The 20,248-nt window shown below is 38.2% G+C and overlaps 1 protein-coding gene across 3 annotated transcripts; it reads right to left on the bottom strand.

Annotated features, from left to right (window-relative positions):
• Positions 1-497: 497 nt before the first annotated feature.
• LOC148870835 (ethylene-insensitive protein 2.1-like) lies at positions 498-18,667 on the bottom strand. 3 transcript variants are annotated; one of them, XM_088969083.1, is made up of 9 exons: positions 18,362-18,495; positions 17,892-18,219; positions 16,280-17,111; positions 14,321-14,407; positions 14,035-14,145; positions 13,724-13,936; positions 4,552-4,743; positions 1,718-4,405; positions 498-1,248 (listed from the first exon to the last, which is right to left on the bottom strand). In XM_088969083.1, the coding sequence occupies exons 3-9, from the start codon at positions 16,526-16,528 to the stop codon at positions 877-879; spliced, it is 3,912 nt and encodes a 1,303-aa protein (XP_088825209.1). In that variant the 5' UTR covers positions 16,529-17,111; positions 17,892-18,219; positions 18,362-18,495; the 3' UTR covers positions 498-876. The 3 variants fall into 3 exon arrangements, with proteins under 3 accessions (XP_088825209.1, XP_088825208.1, XP_088825207.1); XM_088969082.1 differs by having other exon boundaries at positions 17,892-18,222; positions 18,362-18,479; XM_088969081.1 differs by lacking the exon at positions 17,892-18,219 and having other exon boundaries at positions 18,362-18,667.
• Between the last annotated feature and the right edge of the window lie 1,581 nt (positions 18,668-20,248).

Here is a 20,248-nt window from a genome sequence, read left to right as displayed (position 1 = left end):
GGATAGGGTTGGGGCCTTCGGTTCCAATTTGCACGCTTACCTGGCCCATAATCACTACCGTTATACCATATGAAATACTGGCAAAACAAAATCCATCCCCATAAATTATCAAGAAAAAAAAAATCTCACCCAACTTCGGTGGACGTTCCAACTTTTATATACCTATGAAACCCCTTTTACTTACACATCCAACTTTTATATACGAGAGAGCGTCATCCGACTCTTGCAACAACTAGAGAGTATTTAATAAGACTAACAAAGTAACAGTATATAACTGCGTACTACGAAAGAAAATCATTAAAATCCGTTTATAAAGCTCAGCTATTATTAGTTATGACAGATGAACGTCCAACTCACTTCACAAACAAAGATTATGCAAATTTGCAGCAGATTAAAACATCAGTAGTATCAGAAGCTTGATGGGAAGTTACTCGTTTTCCAGAAGCAATGCGACGAACAAACTGCTTTCGATCGATTGAAGTTATGACCAAACGAACTAACCCCAACAAGATCTTTATTTTTTGTTTTTTTTCTTTTTTTTTCACTTTCCATGCAACTGTGATTTACACATCACCATCTGGTAAATAAAAGAAAAAAAATGGTGACAAAAACTACAGTCACAGCGGAAACAACAGCTACATAATACGCTTTTCACCTTTTTTCTACCCATTTTTTCGCTGCAATCACAGTTCCAGTAACTTTTAATATATGTATACATAGTATACATGGAAATGAAATTTGCAGCGAAGACTTATACATCATTGACACAACCAAGCAACGGTGATGCACTGTCTGGCAGGAGCCTCATGAAACCAATTTTCAAAAGCAAACAGCCCAATCTCCCTGATGCAAGTTTGCTCAAAAAACATTGGAACACTACGAGGCATATGATGCAAGTATAGGAACTTTACGTGAAGCAGAACCACCTTCCACTGCCCCAACGGGTTTGTTGGAAAGCCTACGCTTGTAGCGCTTGAGGACTGAAGCCAGATTCTCCTTACCTTTGGGGAAAGCCACATCCCCTGCTGCAGTGCCCGTTCGACCCTTACGGCAAGAAACTGCCGTCTCAACATCCCTGATTAAATCAAGAAGCATGGATGCACTGGTGCATTTCCCCCTTCCTGGTCTTCCAGACGGGGCATTACAAAGTGGTGGGCTTGACCTTCTTGCATGTGCCGCCAGTACTTGGAGACAGAAACAGGGAGGCAAGGGAGTCCTAGGCTTGGAAAATGCCATATCGAGAACTCCCTGTTGGGGAAAAGTCACAATAAGAAACTTCCAATGTTCCAATTGTAATCATTATCAGCAGAAAATAAATAAATGCAATCTCCAACAAAAGTGCATTAGGGGAGCCACCACTCAATAAGATCTCCTATGCCAAATTCAACTTGGCCTGAACAATACAATCACTTTTTTTTTTTGTGGCAGATCTTATTAGAACAGTTGGCCCTAACCTATTGCAGGGTTGTTGGAACATGTCTTCAAAAGACGGTCCATTTTGCCATCAGTTGGCAGCTTGGTAATTTCATCTTCTTCCACCAGTGACAATTTTTAATAATTTAGATTTTGCTATCTTTGAGTTCTCTTAAATTTATAAATGTCTTAGGGATAGGGTTGATCATCTTAAAATGTCAAATAAGGATCCTTTCCAGAGTTAAATATATGGTCATTGAGTATTTTCTTTTTTACACAGCAAGTCATTAATAACTAGACATACCTGAAGGCGATTAAGAACGTAAGTATATTTTCCCCAAAGCTCTGGCCGGCTTTCCATCAATGACAACTCCAGTATTCGATGAATGCACCACACTCCAAAGCTCACTATCAGATCCACTCGCCAAACACAACCCTCCCCACAATGTGGAACCAAGGAAACAAGAAACCGGGAAAGACTGGCATCCTCATTCTTGAGCCCTGGACTGATCTTCTTGTCAATAGATAGATACTGAGACTCACCCATGTAAACTATTTGATTAACCTCTCTACTTTCAGCTTCATAAAAGCAGCTCTCCCTAGTGGCAACACGGCCAATCAGATCCTCATCAGCCCCGTCATTCTGCCTAAATAACCAATCAGATCCCTCCAACTTCAAGAGCTTCGCAACACAACATCTGAACGACTGAAGCAGCTTAGCCTCCAAGTCTACTTGAGAAGGCATTTCTCGCATAACCAAATTCTGTCGGGTTCCGGTTCCATCTCCCACACACTGAGTTCGACCGGCAACTCCAAATAATTGTTCAGAAGGCTGTCTAGACCAGAGTGAGGTGTCTGAATTTGGAGTCAACTGTACAGAGAGGGCTTCTCTGTACAACTTACTAGGAGAGAGTTCATCAAACGGCAAAGGAACTTCTGCCCTGGATCCAGTATTTGAATATAGGGATTGTTCATATGCTGTTTTTCCAATAGGAGTGCCCCACTGAGCACTCCTATCGGACAAATATGAATCCCGAAGAGGAACTGCAAGGCCAGAAATGTCAGGTAAGCTGTGGTACTTCTTTGTTGACCCAGGATTTTCGACAGGCCCATAAGAACAAGAATCATAATAAGGACTTTCAGCTTGTAATGAGCTATTTCTAGATGCCATTGGGTTATGCATGGTGGATGAATTTAAGGAGGTAATCCCATCTTGTAGTTTTTGACCCAGAGCATAAGTGGTTGAGTCTCTGTAGTTGGTAGGGACAAAAGATGAGGTTTTAGGGGTCAGTGGGTCCAATGAAGTGCTCAAAGCATCGGCATTTCTGTCTAAAGCCATCTTAGCAAGATAGGATGCCATCTGATAACCATGAACTGTTGCAGGCTGATAATCCCAGCCATCAGAAGACTGTGGCAGTCGCAAACTAGAGTACCTCCTCTCACTGGCATCAGCAACACTGCAACTGGAACTTTCTGCATATGCATCCAACAAATGCATGCGAGTAGACCACGATGCAGACGAACCTGTTTGAAGCCCATAAGACAATCCTACATTGCTTGGCATCTGCTGTTTCTTTGGGGAATCATATATACTAGAGTTTATCAGAAAATCAGATCCACTTTCTGCTACCAAAGGAAAGAATCCAGAAGATTGATTCCCAGTAGGGTCTATTTTTTGTGAAACAGAAGGGTTGGGATCCACTCCCAACAAAACATCTAATTTCTTGGACTTTGCTTCTTGAGTTATCTGCCCATGAAAATCATACAACTGACCCCAGAACTCATCAAGAATAGCAGCTAATTGACGTCTGGCAGCACGACCCAGCCCAGAAAATCTTGAAAGACTTCCACCGCCACTGGTACCTTCATCAGTTTTCCCACCAAGACTCCTAAAAGATCCTGAACCCTCAGAGGTTGAAGTGGGTGCACCTGCAGAAACAGATCTAGATGATTCTTCTGGTGCCCATGTTTCCCCCTCGTCATCATCCTTGTCAGTTTGCAGGTCTCCTTTCACCCCCCCAGTCTTTCCAACTGGGTCAACAGGTTCAGTCTTCTGTACAGAATCAGAATCAAGAGATCCATTATCAGAAACCTCATTACCTAAATTTGCAACTGGAACCGACTCAGTTGTGGACACTGATTCTTCTGATTGGTGTTTTGGGGAGCTAGGAGCTTCAGTGGTAGCAGTAGTATGTTTCTCCTCACTCAAAGTAGCAGGAGCTTCTTGGTCAGAATCCATAATTGTTTCAGGCAAGTCAACATCGAACTCAGCAGCTAGACCATCAGAACAACTCTCCAAAGACTTCTCACATGCTGGTTCTTCTGCTGCAGTCCCCTCCCCATGATAACTAGTCCTAACTAAACCAAACTCTTCTCCCTCCATAGATAACTTGGGTAGAGTGTTTTGTATATCCCAGTTCCATGTCTGTGCATCTTGATTGATGCTTGCAGATTTCAGTGGAGTGGTTGCCAACCAAAGCATCATACAGAGTGATGTAGAGGCAATGATGAGAACAACAACATATGGGAGTGCCACACTACTTCCCATGTTCCATCGCAAACTACCCACCCAGTCACTTTCCCCGAATAAGACCTCCACAAAAAAGACAAATTCTAAACCAAGTATTCCAATAAAGGCAGCCAAAGCTAAGAATTCCAGAAGCTGAGAGATTCTGAAGGCACCCATTATTGAACTTGATGAGGCCACCCGAAAAAGTGGGATTACAGAAGGTGGAAGTAGCATAGCCACCACAACTTGAGCAAAAATAAGCAACCGGTATACTCCTTCAGCTCCAGAATTCCATGCACAGTAAAGAGCTGGAACAATGGCAATCATTCTGATTGTTGCACGATGAATCCAAGCAGGTAGGTCCACCGCAAATAAATTATTCAGTACTACTTGCCCACCAATATTCCAAGTTAATGTTGTAATCTGACTAGAAATGAGAAGGACCAGAAAAAAGGCAAAAGTTGCCATAGGACTCCTAAATACCTGTAAAATGATAAAAGAAAAAGTATGCACCACAATAACTCCTAAAAACTTGTAAAGAAAATACATTGTAGGTGTATAATTCAACAAAACCCTTAAATGGCAACAGAAAATCAGAAACTGGTTTCTTGCAGAACTAAGAAAAATACCTGGTCCATAAGTAAAAGTGCATCCTGTAAAGTAAGCACAACGAGGCCAGCACTGTGGAAGACAGTTGCTGCTGAGTTCATTAATACAGAATTCACCAAGAAAATGCCGCTGAATATACATAATATGGCAAAAAAATGGTCATGACATAAGGCACCCTTAGATACATATGGTGGTCCGTGTTGCTGCTGCAGCTGCATAAAGGTAGTCAAGTTAGACCATAACAAAAGTTTAGGTTGGCAAACAAAACTATTATTTTATGGTAGACAAAGATATATGCAATTTTGTACAAACAAAACTTTTTTGAGGATGGCCTTTTTTTGAGGTCCTTCATTTTGTACAGCTTCTCTTTGTACACACGACCGTATATTAATACAATCATACTTTACCTTCTTTCGAAAAAAGATATATGCACTTTTTGTTTATAAACATGCCAATATGCAATTACAAACTAAAATAAATTGATACATATGGTGGTCTTTGCTGCATACTGCTCCTGCTGCTGCTACATAAAGGTCGTCAAGTTAGACCCTAAAAAATTTTAGGTTGACAAACAATATTAATTTATGGTAGAAATGGATATATGCGTTTTTTTCGTTAACAAACATGCCCATGTTAAAATAAGATGTGCAACTGCATAGAGAGTGTTGGAATGTTAACTTTATTTATTATGTTTGTATTCTGCTGAGTTAGGGTCCGTTGGACAGATTAAAGCAGTTTTTTCTTTTGTTTATTATGCTGTAACTTAAGTAGGGGGCATAAGGGTCCTTTCCCTTCTGATTATGGTCGCCCTATATATATTAATATAAGCTGGCGCCGCCAGCACTGTAGCAGACTCCAAATCTCTCTCTTCTCTTCTCTCCTCTCTCCTCTCTTCTCTCTTCTCTTCCTCTTCTCTTCTCCTACCTCTCTTCTCCTCTGTTTGGCTGTTAATATGGTATCGGAGCTGTTCTGCTAGGCCTGTGAGCAGATCGAACAAGCTTCAACCTGCTGTCTTCTTCAACTGAGATCAACAAAGTGCAGACCTATGACTGGTACAGATTTTTTTGTGTTTTTTTCCTTTTCCTTGGTCATGTACCAAGAAGAAACTATATGACTCCAGACTGCTGAATGTTTTCTGAGAAGCTGTGAGGTTCGAACCTCTTTTTTTTATGGATCATGTGATCCCATGTCTGAGAATTCAGATCTGTAGGTCGTGGATGACCTGACCTTTTAACCCTTGTGGTGTAACCATACTGGTTTATGACCACTCCTAGCAGTCGATGTGTTTGGGGTGTCTGGAAGTTGGTGGAGTGTGACTGCTAGGTCAAATCAGCTCTGAGATCACCCTAAAATCTTGCCTTTTTTGGACAATCTAAACTGGTTTGTGGTCAGATTGTGTCCAGATTTCAGTGTGTGCATATGGGCTTCATCCTTGGTGTTTCTAGGATTGTTTGTTTGGTGATAGGAGGGATCATAAGGTGTGTGTAAGGTCTGAAAGGTGTTTGAATCATGTCCTCTGATAATTCTGCAACTTCAGGAATTTCAGGAGGTCAAAATGGAATGAGTGGGGGGATGGATATGAGTTTCCTCATGGTTGTAACCCCCTTTGATGGACTGAACTATCTTAAATGGTCTAGGGAAATTAAACTTTATATTACTGCTAGAGGAAAAATTGGGTATATTAATGGTAAAATCAAGGAACCAAAGATTGGTAGTGCTGAACATGACAGATGGGACCAAGAAAATAGCATGGCGATGTCATGGCTCTTGGTTTCTATGCTGCCACAAGTAAGGAAGACCTTTATGTGGGTTGAAACAGCTTGTGAAATATGGGAACAAGCAAAATCTACCTATTTAGAACAGAGGCACTATGCAAAGATAATATCAATTACAAGCAGAATCCTCCACTTGCAAGCTAGGGGAGAGAAGTCTCTCAGTGTACTATTCAGACTTGACATCAATTTGGAAGGAACTAGATCATTATCGAAATGTGAATTGGAAATGCGATGAGAATGCAAAGGCCTACAAATCGCTTGTTTCCCTGCAACGGATATTTGCCTTTCTTTTGGGGTTGAATCCTACATATGAATCCATGAGGGTACAAATCTTAGGAAGTAAGAACCTACCTTCAGTCCAAGAAGTTTATGCCCTAGTTCAATCTGAAGAGAGCAGAAGAAGTGTGATGAATTGTATAGAAGGGGAACCGGTTGCACTAGCTATCTGAGGGGGTACAAGTTCAAATGTTGGAGGTTCTTTTAAAAAGGGAGATTCACAGAAGAGAGTGGATGACAAAGACAAACTTTGGTGCACTCACTATCAAAAGTCCAGGCACGCTAGAAACACATGTTGGGATCTTCATGGCAAGCTGAAATGGCTCAGGAATTGAGTAAGAAGTCTAATCCGAGTAAGAAGCCAACCGAGCAGAGTCAGAAGAAATATAACTCAGCAAATGTGGCATCTCAAGAGACTAGTCCCATGGTACCCCAAGAGCGACACTTTGGTTCTGACTCCAAGGAAGAGATCATCAACTCCTTTCGTGACTACTTGGAATTATATGGTAGGACACTTCGCCAAATGGATTCTGGCTCTACTCCTACCTCCTTTGCGTCAACATCAGGTAACACTGCCACTACCTTCCATGTGTCATCTCATACATCTGATTCCCCTTGGATAATTGACTCTAGAGCCTCAAACCACATGACTGGTAAGTCAAATTTATTTCAGGCATATAACCTCATCCGATTCCCCTTGGAGAAATAAGGTGAGACTAGCTGATGGGTCTTATTCCACCATAACCGGTCAAGGAACCATCTCCCTTCCTCTTGGTCTTACCCTCTCTAATGTGTTGCATGTTCCTAAATTACCTATCAATTTACTTTCCATTAGTAGTATTAGTCATTCCTTGAATTGTTCAGTGATCTTCTTTCCTTTTTCGTGTATTTCAGGATTTGACCTCGGGGAAGACGATTGGTAGAGGAAGCATGGTGGATGGCCTCTACGTGTTGGAGAATAAAGTTGGTCTTGTGGCTACAGAGTTTTTAAGTTCTTCTAGTGAGAGTCATGCCTATTTGTGGCATAATCGTCTTGGTCACCTTTCGTTTGAGTCTTAAAAGCTTATGTTTCCTGAGTTGTTTAAATCTTTATTACTTAGTAAGTTGCAGTGTCATACATGCCAATTGAGCAAACGTTGTAGAAATTCCTTTCCTTTAAGAAATAAAAGATCTGAATTTCCTATTCATATTGTCTATTCTGATGTTTGGGGCACTATTTCTCTACCTACTGAGACTAGATATAAATATTTCATTATTTTGATCGATGACTACTCTAAATATACTTGGGTGTATCCTATGCGGTCTAGAGATGAAGTGCCAAAGATTGTGAAAAACTTTCAACAAATGGTTTTCACTCAATTTCAAACTGAAATTCACATTTTCCAGTCGGACAATGCAAAAGAGTACTTCCATAGTGATCTCACGGAGTTCTTTGCTTCGTGTGGATCTCTTCATCGAAGCTCTTGTGCTAGGACACCTTAACAAAACGATGTTGCTGAAAGGAAAAATCGGCATTTACTTGAGGTAGCTCATGGTTTATTACTTCATATGAATGTTTTGAAACGTTTTTGGATGGATGTTGTTATGTGTGTTGCATATACCATCAATCGTATGTCATCTCGGTCACTAGAGTATAAGGCCCCACATCAACTCTTGTTTCCTATAGCTCTGTTGTCCCCTATTCCAATGCATGTCTTTGGGTGTCGTTGCTTCGTTCATGACTTGTCTCCCACTCGCAGTAAACTCGATCCCCGTGCCACTCCTTGTGTTTTTCTTGGTTATCCATTATCTCAAAAGGGTTACCACTGCTATGATCCTGCTTCACGCAAGTACTATGTCTCCATGGATGTATCATTCTTTGAGAGTCAACCCTTCTTCTCGGTTTCTCCTCAGGGGAGAGTAGGGTTGAGGAGAAACACACTCAGGTTCAATTACCTCCTCTTCCCGACCCTTCTCCATTTCGGGTCTTTCTTCGCCACCATAAGAGCCAACAGAGTTCAAGAGTCATGGAACCTAAAACTATGCAACCAACATCATTGGACTCTCCAGAGGTAGATCCTCCTCATCAGCCAAGTACACTTGTTCCCATTGATATACCTGAACCTCTTAACATTGATCCTCCTGTTGTTAATGATCTTGATGTTCCTATTGCTAAGAGAAAGGGTGTTAGGTCTTGTACTACAAATCATCATATCTCTCACTTTGTGTCCTATGATCATATTTCACCTTCATACCGTGCATTCCTTTCCTCTATTGACAGTGTCTCTGTTCCTAAGAATGTGGCAGAAGCTTTATCCAAACTTGAATGGACAGATGCAATGAAGGAAGAAATTAATGCCTTACACAAAAATGGCACCTGGGAGTTGGTGGATCTTCCTAAAGGGAAGGAACCAGTGGGTTGCAAGTGGGTATTCGCAGTAAAGCATAGAGCTGATGGTTCAGTAGAAAGATACAAAGCTAGATTGTTGGCCAAAGGGTTTACACAAGTGTATGGAGTAGACTATGCAGAGACCTTTGCTCTAGTAGCCAAGATGAATTCAATCAGAATCCTCCTCTCACTGGCAGCTAACCTTGATTAGGAACCTCATCAGTTGGATATCAAGAATGCATTCTTGAATGGTGACCTAGAGGAAGAGGTTTACATGACTCAACCTCCAAGTTTTTGTGCCAAAGGTAGTGAGCAGAAGGTGTGCAAGTTAAAAAAAAATCTTTATATGGGTTGAAGCAATCACCTCGGGCCAAGTTTAGTAGGTTTCATTTAGCAGTGCAACAGATGGGATTCAAACAATGCCAATCATATCATACTTTATTTGTGAAAAAAGGTGAAGGAAAAATTGCAGCTTTAATTGTCTATGTTGATGACATAGTAATCACAGGAGACTGGAAGACTGAAATACAGAAGCTGAAGAAATTCCTAGCCACTCAATTTGAGGTGAAAGATCTAGGCCCCTTACGCTATTTTCTTGGAATTGAAGTTGTCTGATCAAAAAGGGGCATCTTTATTTCCCAAAGAAAATATATACTAGATATATTAGAGGATATAGGCAAGTTGGCAGTGAAACCAATTGATTCACCCATTGAACCCAACCATCAGCTAGGAGACAGTCAGGGAAAGTGCTTGAAAGATGTAAGGAAGTTCCAGAGACTTGTAAGGAGACTCTTATATTTGTCTATGACCAGACCTGATATTGCCTATGCAGTGGGTGTTCTTAGTCAGTTCATGCATAATCCTAAGACAACTCACTTTGAAGCTGCAAAAAGATCCTTAGATACCTCAAGAAGTTCCCAAGAGCTGGTTTGCTTTTCCAGAAACATGAGCATTTTAAAGTGGAGGTGTATGCAGATGCTAATTGGGCAGGGGAAATCGATGACAAAAAATCTACCAGTGGGAGGAAACCTAGTCACCTGGAGAAGTAAGAAGCAAAGTGCGGTGGCTAGATCCAGTGCCGAGGCAGAATACTGAGCCATGTCTCATGGAATTGCTGAAATGATGTAGATTAAAAATTTGTTAGGAGAGTTGGGTTTTGTAGTTAACAAACCTATGTTACTCTACTGTGACAACAAGGCTGCTATCAACATTGCTGCTAACTCAGTCCTCCATGATAGAACAAAACATCGGCACTGTAGCGGACTCCAAATCTCTCTCTTCTTTTCGCTCCTCTCTCCTCTCTCTCTTCTCTTCCTCTTCTCTTCTCCTACCTCTCTTCTCCTCTGTTCGGCTGTTAATAGAATGTGCAGACACTCTTGTATGTAAGTAGAGGCCCTAGAGGGTGATTCTAAAGTGGGGATGGGTTGGTTAAAAAAGAAAGGAAAGGTATCTTTGCAACTCTGCAGCGAGATGAGGAAGATAAGAGATATGGAAGGGAAAATGTAATATAAATATATAGAAATCAATTTAATGAGGGAAATAGTGGTAAAGCAAGGTTATGGTAGTCAGGTAGGCACACTTGGTGAATACACCAAGCATGCACCAAGTAAATTTTCTGATACCTGTCCCATAAATACCCCCCCCCCCGTCTACCCTTGATGATTCAGTGAAATTTTTTAAGGCTGCTATGAAAATATCTATTGAGTGCTCACAAGGGTGTGCCCACTAGATCTAGTCTCCTATATGGGGTAGGCTACATGAATCCTGTTTTGTCATTCCTTTCTGTTTAATGTCATATCCTGTTTTGCCATATTCATTGTTTAATGCTTGGCATCATTTTTTTTTCTTTTCTTGATGAATAATGCTTGGCATCATTTTAGATATCATTATTTATTTATTCTCTATTAATCAATAAATTTCAGTTACCAATAAAAAATAAATGAAGAACTCAAGGGTATGGGGTAAGATTTTCAGGTGCATACTAGAAGCCATTGTACAAGGCCTCTATGTACCCATGGACTTGTTTCATTTTTTTTTAAGATAAAGAAAAATTTTATTAAACAAAAAGCAAGGTGCCAACTAGCTGGTTGGTAAGGTCTCCTGCTGGTCGTAGCTAAGACTTGGGGTCGAATCCCGCATGCACCTGGGTTGGGGGGTTATGGGTTTGGGGATGGGCTACCCCCCACCCCCCATTGTGTAGACCTTCAAAAGAAATAAAAAAAAATATATATATATATATATATATATATATATATATTAAACAAAAAGAAGATATAAGGGAAGGTGATACGCAATCACCCCAAGAGAAGAAATGACCCAAAGGAAACCCAACTGAGGCTGACAAAAAACTCAGACAAGCAGGACCATCCCAACTAAATCAGAACGCCTTACAAAAGCAAAAAATAAAATAAAAAATAAAAAAAAAAAAGAAGAAGAAAGAAAGATATGAAATAAAACAATAACAAACAAATAAAACCCAAACCATCAAAACACCAAACCGACACCCATAAGTAACCCAAAGCAAGCACCCAGCCCCCCAAGGTACTCCTCCCCCCTCAGTCCCAGAATTCTGCTGACTCACACTTCCCTATTTACCACTTTTTCAATGATCACTAGCCATAGGAAAGTGAAGTCAGTATTTTAAAAACGCAAAGCACAAAAAAGCACAAGGGGCATTTTGCACCTAAGGTGCAGGGGAAGGATAAGGCACGTGCCTTTTCAAAGCAAGGTGCAAAATTACAAAAAAATGCCAAAAAAGTTAAAATATTAAATATTATATTAATCAAAAATATAAACTTAAGTTTTAAAATAAATGTTTTAAAGAAACCTATTATCTCAAATTAAAACACATAAACATAACATGTAAAACATATTCAAAATGAAATTTTAAAAATAAAATCAAACTTAACATATAAAACATATTTAGGCCAACAAATAAATGCTTTTATAATTCTAATCGTCTTTTAAAAATATCTTCTACTAAGATGAATGAATGAATGAACAACATTAGCAAATAGGGGGTTCTCAAAGGTTAGGTGAGCAAGCGAATTATTTTGTAGGGGGGTTAAGAATTTAAGATCCTAACAATAACATGGACTTGTTTGGGCTTCATGGGGTCCACGGGCACTATCCTGGCCCAATCACTAGGCCTGAAAAAGAGCAAAATGTGCAAATTTCAAAAAGGTGCATGCCTAGGCATGTGCCTTTTGGAAGTGTTGTGCATAGGGCCTAGGCGATGTGCATACCTTAAATGCACCTCGTTGTGTGCCTAAGCGCACCTTTTAAATCACTGTGGAGTAACCTTATGAATTGGCATTGCATTTGGAAAAAGTAACGAAGAGATTTTTTGCTACTTTTTTTTCTTTTTTTTTATGCAGTCTCTAGTGATTCAGTAAGAGTTGAGACCCTGGCCTTTATTCATAAATACAAGACTGTTTTCCCATGGGTCTTACAAGGATGGTGGTGGAAAGGGACTCCCACATCAGTTCAAAACCTTAAAATTTACAATACAGTTTACAACTCAAATCATGAACCCCAAGGGTTCCAATTTGCTTACGTCCAAGTTTTTCTCTACAGAAGTCTTACAATTACCATCTCAACACTACAATTTAATTCATGAATCTTATGGCTTATAATGATACATATGAATCAAATAAATTAAGATTTAATTCTCCACTTTGTCCAACTCTTTGGCTTGAATCCACCCCTAGTGGTGGCCATGTATTCGGGACCTATTAGAGTGGGAGACTCTCTGAGAGCTGAATTGGTGGCCTTGCTACAAGGCCTAAGATTAGAAAAGCAATCTTGTTCCTACTTGGAAGTAGAGGGGGACTCAAAGCTGATGATCACTTGGGCAGAAGGCCTAAGCTAAACCCCTTGGATTTACATGTATATCTTCAAGGAGACAGATTGTCTATCAAGAGAGTTAAACACCTCCTGCATTTGGGTTAGAAGGACTGCAAATAGCACGGTGGATTCATTAGCAAAACATGGGGTAAATAGACATCAACTCTTTTGGACACTAGTGTGAATCCTTTGTATATTGGATGGTTGAAATACCTCAACCTCATATACTAAACATCTTTCATATAATTAATAATATCTTCTTTACCAATAAAAAAAAAAAGCTCAAAAACCAAATTAGAAATACTTATGCAGTTAGCTGCTCAGCTTGCCTGTACATAAATATATGGAAAAGATACAGCACTGCAAATTTATAATTGCTGCGGACTAACCAATAAATGTCAATGCAACATATATAGACAATCACACAACATAGCATAAAGCTCAATATTTGCATCTATGCAGCTGTTCTTCGGTAAACCATAACATGGGCAAAAGCAGTGCCCAGGAGGTCTGAATATTCAAACACGAATTTTCACTCTCACATCAGAAAGGAGGAAGAATAAATCCAAAGATTCAACACTACCATTAGAAGCAAAATCCAAAGCCCAAACACATTCAATCCAAAAATGAACTCTCATCATTAATTTGGCGATGAGCAAATCATGTTACAGTCAGGATATGAACAAAGTCAAGTGGACATGCAGTCAAATGCCCCAATCAAATTAGATTTTTTTTTCTGAAGAAGGATAGAATCTTTAGCTACTCCCATGCCCCCCCCAAAAAAAAAAAAAATGATTTTTATGTAGCATGTGAGATTCTTAATTTAATCAATATATCAATGCAAAATTCTGACCATGTTTAGAAAGGAAGGAGGTGCAGAATGAATAGAAAAAGAAAAATAATAAACAATAAGAAAAATGGAAGTACCTGCACAATAGAAGAATGGAGGTAGAAATTGTGAGGCATAATAGCTGCTCCAAGAAGACTCATCAGGGTAAATGCACTCTCCCCATTTAACCTTGTAAGCATCCCATTTATGCCAAGTGGGATTTCAGGTTGATTTATAAGTATTCCAAGAATATAAGAAAGAAATATAACTGCTGCCATGATCGAAAACGGGACTTCTACCTTGAATTTCTCCTGAAAATTGAAGATCAAGTAAAAAAACAGGTTGGTGTCAGAGTAAGAGATTATCCATTGGCAGTGATAATGGAAGATAAAATAACTAAAAAGCTTACCAAGAAGGTGGTAAAAAGAGGAAATAAAACAGCATCAAGTGCAGTCAAAAAGATACAGATAAACAGGTCCACCCCAAAAAGGAGATTAAGTGCATGTGCAACACCCAGAATCTAGCATAATTCAGGAAAACATGCATTAGAGATGATTCATATATAGTGGTAAATAACGTATTTCACCACTTTCGTATTGTTTTTCCATTTCAAAATATTCTTAGAGAAACATGAAATAAAAAAGGGTAATGCAATGGAAAAATTAAATGGTTAATAGATAAAGCAGAAGAGATACCATAGTCAGGTCCAAAGCAATCACAGAAAGCTCTGCTTGAACTCCAAGTAATATGCATATGGACTTATTGTACTCCTCACTGCAAATCTTTTGCATTAGAAGGTAAAAAAAGTAATTAGTTATCAATGAATGATAAATAATAAGATAAAAATGCAAGTGACCATAGAGGCATAGAAAGAGAAAAGAGAACTGAAACACCCACAATCATCAATAGCTAGAATGAGGAACTCGTAGGTTGCACATGTGAATCCAAAAATAATAGCACAGTTAAATTTCAATACAAGGGTAACCAAAATCACCAACGTACCAAAGTTTCTGTCAAAAGAAAAGGATAACCAGACTTATATAGCCATGACCGCTAAGAAATATCCTTTGCACTTTCAAAGATTTCATGGTATCTTCTGAGCATAGTTGTCAAGGCATTGCCTAGGCAGCTAGGCACTGTTGGTTCGGTGCCTCACCTAAACACCTTGAATAATAGTAACTAGGTGCCTGCCTAGGCAACCAGGCATCCACCTAGGTGACAAAAAGCACAAGATGGGCGCCTTACTATAATATCATTATTACAGCTGCATGACATCTTCTTACTAAAATGTGTGCCAATATATTCCATTATCTACTATATATTATTTATACTTTGCTTTAAAGTTTTACTATTGAAATTCAAACTACTCAATGGTTTTGGGTAGAGAAAAAGAAATAAAGAGAAGGAGAAGGAGGTATATTTTTCTTTTTCTTCTGTTTTTTCCATTCACTCTCTCCTCTTAACATTAAATGAAACAGTAGCACCATCCATGTTCTTTTTCTCTTTTACTTACTATGCATCTTAAATTTTTATTATATAAAGTTACAGTTTTCTTCATTTGCTAATTTGATATGAAATTTCTCTATTAAACACTTATTATGTTAGTATTAACTTTGAAAATATTAAAGTTAACATATTGAAAATGCTATTGTTTCTAGATCTTTTTGGAGAAGGTAAGTATAATTGTACTAAAACAAGGGGTGAGCCCCACATTTTAATGGTGATGTAGAAGAACTCCATAAGAATTTGACTAATTCATGTAGTGATATAGGAGAAGAAAAACCAGGTTTCCTAACTTGAGTTATAGTATCCTTTTTCTTTCCTTCTTTATTGTCTTAAACTTGTAGCATTTTCCAAAAAAAAAGTCAAAAAAGAAACATGAAGTTTAAATAATCTAGAACCATGTTGCCAAATAATGCCCGCAGTTAAAACATCACCAAGCCTGTTGAGTTAAGACATAAAATTATCGTGCGTTCTAGTTTTTCCACTCATCCATCTTAGGATTCGCATTTCTATCACATTCATTTTCTAGACATGTTATTTCTTGACTACCCAACAGTCCAACACTCTGCTCCGTACAACATAGTTGGCCTTACAACTATTTTATAGAATTTTCCTTTTAATTTAAGTGGTATTCACCTATCACAGAAAAGTCCAGATGCACCCTCCGTTTTGCTCAACTTACTCTAATTCTTTGGGTGACATCCTCCTCAATCTCTCCCTTGTCATGAATTATTGAACCAAGGTACTAGAAATGGTCACGTTGAGTTATCCATTGGTCTCCAATCCCAAGTGTATCCTAATTTACACTCCTAGTATTACTAAATGTACATGTCATATACCCTGTTTTGGTCCTACTTATTTTAAAACCTCTTGTTTCTAAGGCATTTGTCCATAACTTAATTTTGCGTTTAATCCTTTATTAGTTTCATCAATTAAAACAATATCTTCTACAAACAACATGCACCATGGAACTTCTTCCTGAATATGTTTAGTCAGTTCATCTATGACTAGTGCAAATAGATAAGGGTTAAGTGATGAACCTTGGTTAAGACATAAAATGACAATAAAAAATTCAGAAAAAAAAAAAAACCATCTTCTTAAGTACACTGAAGTTATCTGGATAACCTAAAGCTGCAGAAAATAAATGATACCTGTGCAAGATTCTTTCCAGTAACCAAACCAATATGAACTGCAAGGTACTGACACAGAATTGCAGAAGAATTGAAAACAAACATCAGTAATATGAGATCAGAACCAAAATGGGCACCTCCTTCAATAGCTGAAGCCCACTTTCCTGGGTCAATATATCCCATTGATATCAGAAACATGGGTCCAACAGCTGGAAATAGCCGAGAAGCAATACCCTTCTTCTGGTAAATACAGGTAGTCACAGAGTCCATATCTCCAATTTGGTTCTAGGCGTGATCGGTGCAACAATTGAATATATAAGTATGGATATTTTATGAAGCTTCAAACAATAACCAAGCTGACTGAATTATGTGCTCTTATGTAAAAACAATTCGTACAGCATCCCCTTACAAGTTACCCAACATGATATTTGAGAGTTCTGTGGTTGACCATGTGGATGTAAAGGAAAGAATGAAATATCTTATCTTCAGCAAGAAGCCATTACAGATGCATACATTTCAAATTGACAGTAATAAAGCAAGTCCTATGGACCTCTGTGGTGTACTAGCAGAACTCAAACCCCACTGCCTCTCCTTTAAATACATTTACATGTTAGCGAAACATTCTAATGGCCATCTTTTTTGTCTCTTGATTTTTACATAACTAGGAGGATCACCCAGAAAGATGCAAGATTCCTAACCATAACATAAATCTAAAGATCTCTTAGTAAACCAGTTTCCAGTGAGAAGTGTAGCAAGGGCAAACAAGTCTAAGTATCAATTTATTTCCCCATTAATCCGTGAAAGAGTCTCCTATTCATAGTTGTAGCAACAATTGCTTCCCACCTAGGATAACCTGTAACACCAGATTGTCAGTCAATAAACCATACCAATTATTATTAAAAATGATGGGAAATGCATAAAATAGGGAAGGCATGATCATCCTCATCATCATCATCTAAGCCTTATCTCAACTATACATCTTGCAAATATAGGACCCCAACTCAATAAGAACAGCATGGAATCTTAAAAACAGTCAAAGACGTACTAGGGGTAATAAATTTAAAAAAGAAAAAAAAAAAGTAAGAACCATAAAGCAGAAAATATCTTTTGAATTTATGCCTACTAGGTCTGTCCAATACCAAAAAAAAAATCCACATCTTCATAAAAATTAGAATTCAGAATTGAGTAAAAACAAAAGGATGCCATGAATTCCATGGCATCGCTTGTTATCAACTAAAGTTTCATCAAGGTTGTGCATGGAGAGGTCAGTATTCGACAGCAGTATCAAGGTCGCCAGTGCATTTATCCCAGTATTCTTCTCTTACGAAATGACAGTTCTTAGTACCCAAGAGGAAGAAAATTGAGCTCACATACTTAATCATGTATAAATAGGGATCTTATGTGTATTGAGTGCGATGAGCATCGAAAGTATCGATAATAAATAGGTAAAACCAACAAAAAATTACAAGGATGAACGCATTCAAACATCCAAGCGACACTTGTCGACATTTTAAAACTCCCTATTGGAATAAGACAGTTAAAAAAGAATTCTATAACAATTGTTACACCTCAACAAGATCAGTTGCTCATTTACGATAGCAATTGCTGACAAGAACCAAGAAATCGAAGATACCTACGTAAAACCTCAAAACCCAAGCTCACAAATATGAATTGAAGAAAATTTTTATAGTACTAGTGCCGAACTAAATCCTGCAACTTCCACAATCCAGAATATCGCTCACGTAACATCAAAGAAGCCAAAAATACAATTCCAACTCCTTTTGCCAAACAAGAAACCCTAACTCCAAGAAGAGGGAAACAGAAAACCCCCCGACAAACCCTACAAGGTTGGAATGAGAGCAGCAGAGAGTCCAACTCCAGGCGACCAGAAAAGATCCGAGCTTGAGGCCATTAATAGCAAAAGAGAAAACACAACTGACATATCTACTCTCATGGATCTGCTGCTGAAGATGAAATTAATAAATGAATACAAGGAAAAGAGAGGGACCAATAATAGACGTAAGAGTCATAATTCTCGTGGTTTTTATTGATTTTCCATTGAAAAAAAAAAAACTGTTCAAGTCAGGGTTGCAAATGCCTTACCTTTTTAATGTTCCCCTTTTCCTTCCTCTGCAATTTCTACTGTAAATAGAAGCAGAGGCTTTAAAGAACGAGAGAGAGAGAGAGAGAGAGAGAGAGAGTTTGTCTGTTTTGATAGCTCGGGGAGAGTAAAAGGAGAGAGCGGTTGAAAATGGAAGATAAAAAATTCACATGGTTAAAAGCCCAGAAGCTTTAAATGACAGTTAACGCTTTCTCTACTTTTCCTCTTGTTTTCATTTTCTTTTTTTTTTTCTGCTCTCTCTCTCTCTCGCTCCTCGGCGGCTCTGCCACTCGGGCCACCCCTCTCTCTCTCTCTCTCTCTCTCTTTCTTCTCACTCTGTTTTGTTGACGATGACGACTTGACGACTGACGAGGGATGAACGGATGAGAAATGCTCTCCCTCTTATTTCGCATTTATGACAAGGAGATAGTTGTTGAGAAATGCTCTGAAAACGAAAACGGTGACCAAAGGCAGGTTCGGTTCGGAATTCCACCTCCCACCGGGTAACCGGCCAAACCTATTATATAGGTTCTGCTTCAAAGGTTTATGTCCCAATTAATTAATTGGGTTTGGGACTGGTTCTTGCCGTTTGGAACTGTTGATTATATTGTTAATAATGTATGGAGGTCTACTGATTTTTAAATTTGTTATATTTTTGTTAATAAGGGTAAATTTTATAATTTTGATTTTTATCAATATTAATCGAAATCCGATTTTAATTTATGGTGGAATAGCATTCTCCCATTTAGGGTATATTCCTTGTTTGGATTTTGAGGGGGAGGGGGAGGGAAGTTGGTCAATGGGATCCAATAAATTCTTTTTTTTTTTTTGGATTTTATGTGAAGTTCATAGAAATTTTATTTTTCTTGAAAAAGTGATATCCAATCTTCTAGGTGGATAAATAACTTTTCCACCTAAGGGGAAAGTTGTCAATACTTGGATGGGACAAAATTACTCCTTTAATAATGGTTTTTTATTGCTAAAACGGTCACTATGTTATTCAAAATTGCCCATTTTAATAGTGGTTTCTATGGCTAAAGCAGTGGTTGTCTTATTTACCTGAAAAATAAAAGAATATGGGTAAATGCACTTACCAAGTAAGTGGTAAATTAGATAAAGAAAAATAGGGCCTTAAGAGAACGTTCATTCCCTCCCCTTCCTTAGGAATGAGATTTATTCTAACTAATTCCAATTTCTGTCTAAACCAAACAGGTGGAAGGAATAGACCATTATGATTCTAATTCCAATGGGATTTTAATTCCAATTCCAACTATGGATCAAATAGACCCTAAGGTAATACTATAAAAAATGATGTCCCAAGTTGTTGCATTGAAATATTGATACAATAAGCCTTGTATCAGATATAATGTTGTATCTATATCCGTGTATTCATATACTAGTGGGGGCCCATGTGATGCATAGAGATGCAGCACCCATTCTTGTCCCTCACCTCAGGGTTGGGCGAGTTCAAGGCGAGACACACATTCACCACCAGGGATGGGGAATCCCAAAATTTTCCCCACCTAGAGGTAACCATCTAAAAAAGTATAATTTATGGATATTGTACAAATAGGATTATGGGAATTTGGGGGTACTTTAGGAATTTGATTATGATAATTTGGGGGTATTTTATAAATGAAATAATTATTTAGTTGAATAATAATAATTGATTATTATTTAGATAGTTTTGGATAATACTTTTTTATAGATTAATTTATTAAATTTTAACTACTTATTTAAAAAATATTTATGAATTATTAGTTAAAGAGATTCCCTAAATTATTTGATAATTGTTAACTATAATTATTGATTTTATAAAAATTAGTAAATTATGCTAATTACAATGATTAATGTAAATTACACTAAATGTTGAAATTTTGAACATTTAT

This window comes from Nelumbo lutea, chromosome 2, assembly GCF_056320005.1.
Source record: "Nelumbo lutea isolate HS-2025 chromosome 2, American lotus-T2T, whole genome shotgun sequence".
Classification (NCBI taxonomy): Eukaryota; Viridiplantae; Streptophyta; class Magnoliopsida; order Proteales; family Nelumbonaceae; genus Nelumbo; species Nelumbo lutea.
Note: the sequence above shows the minus strand (reverse complement) of the source record. Positions and strands in the feature narration are given on the sequence as shown.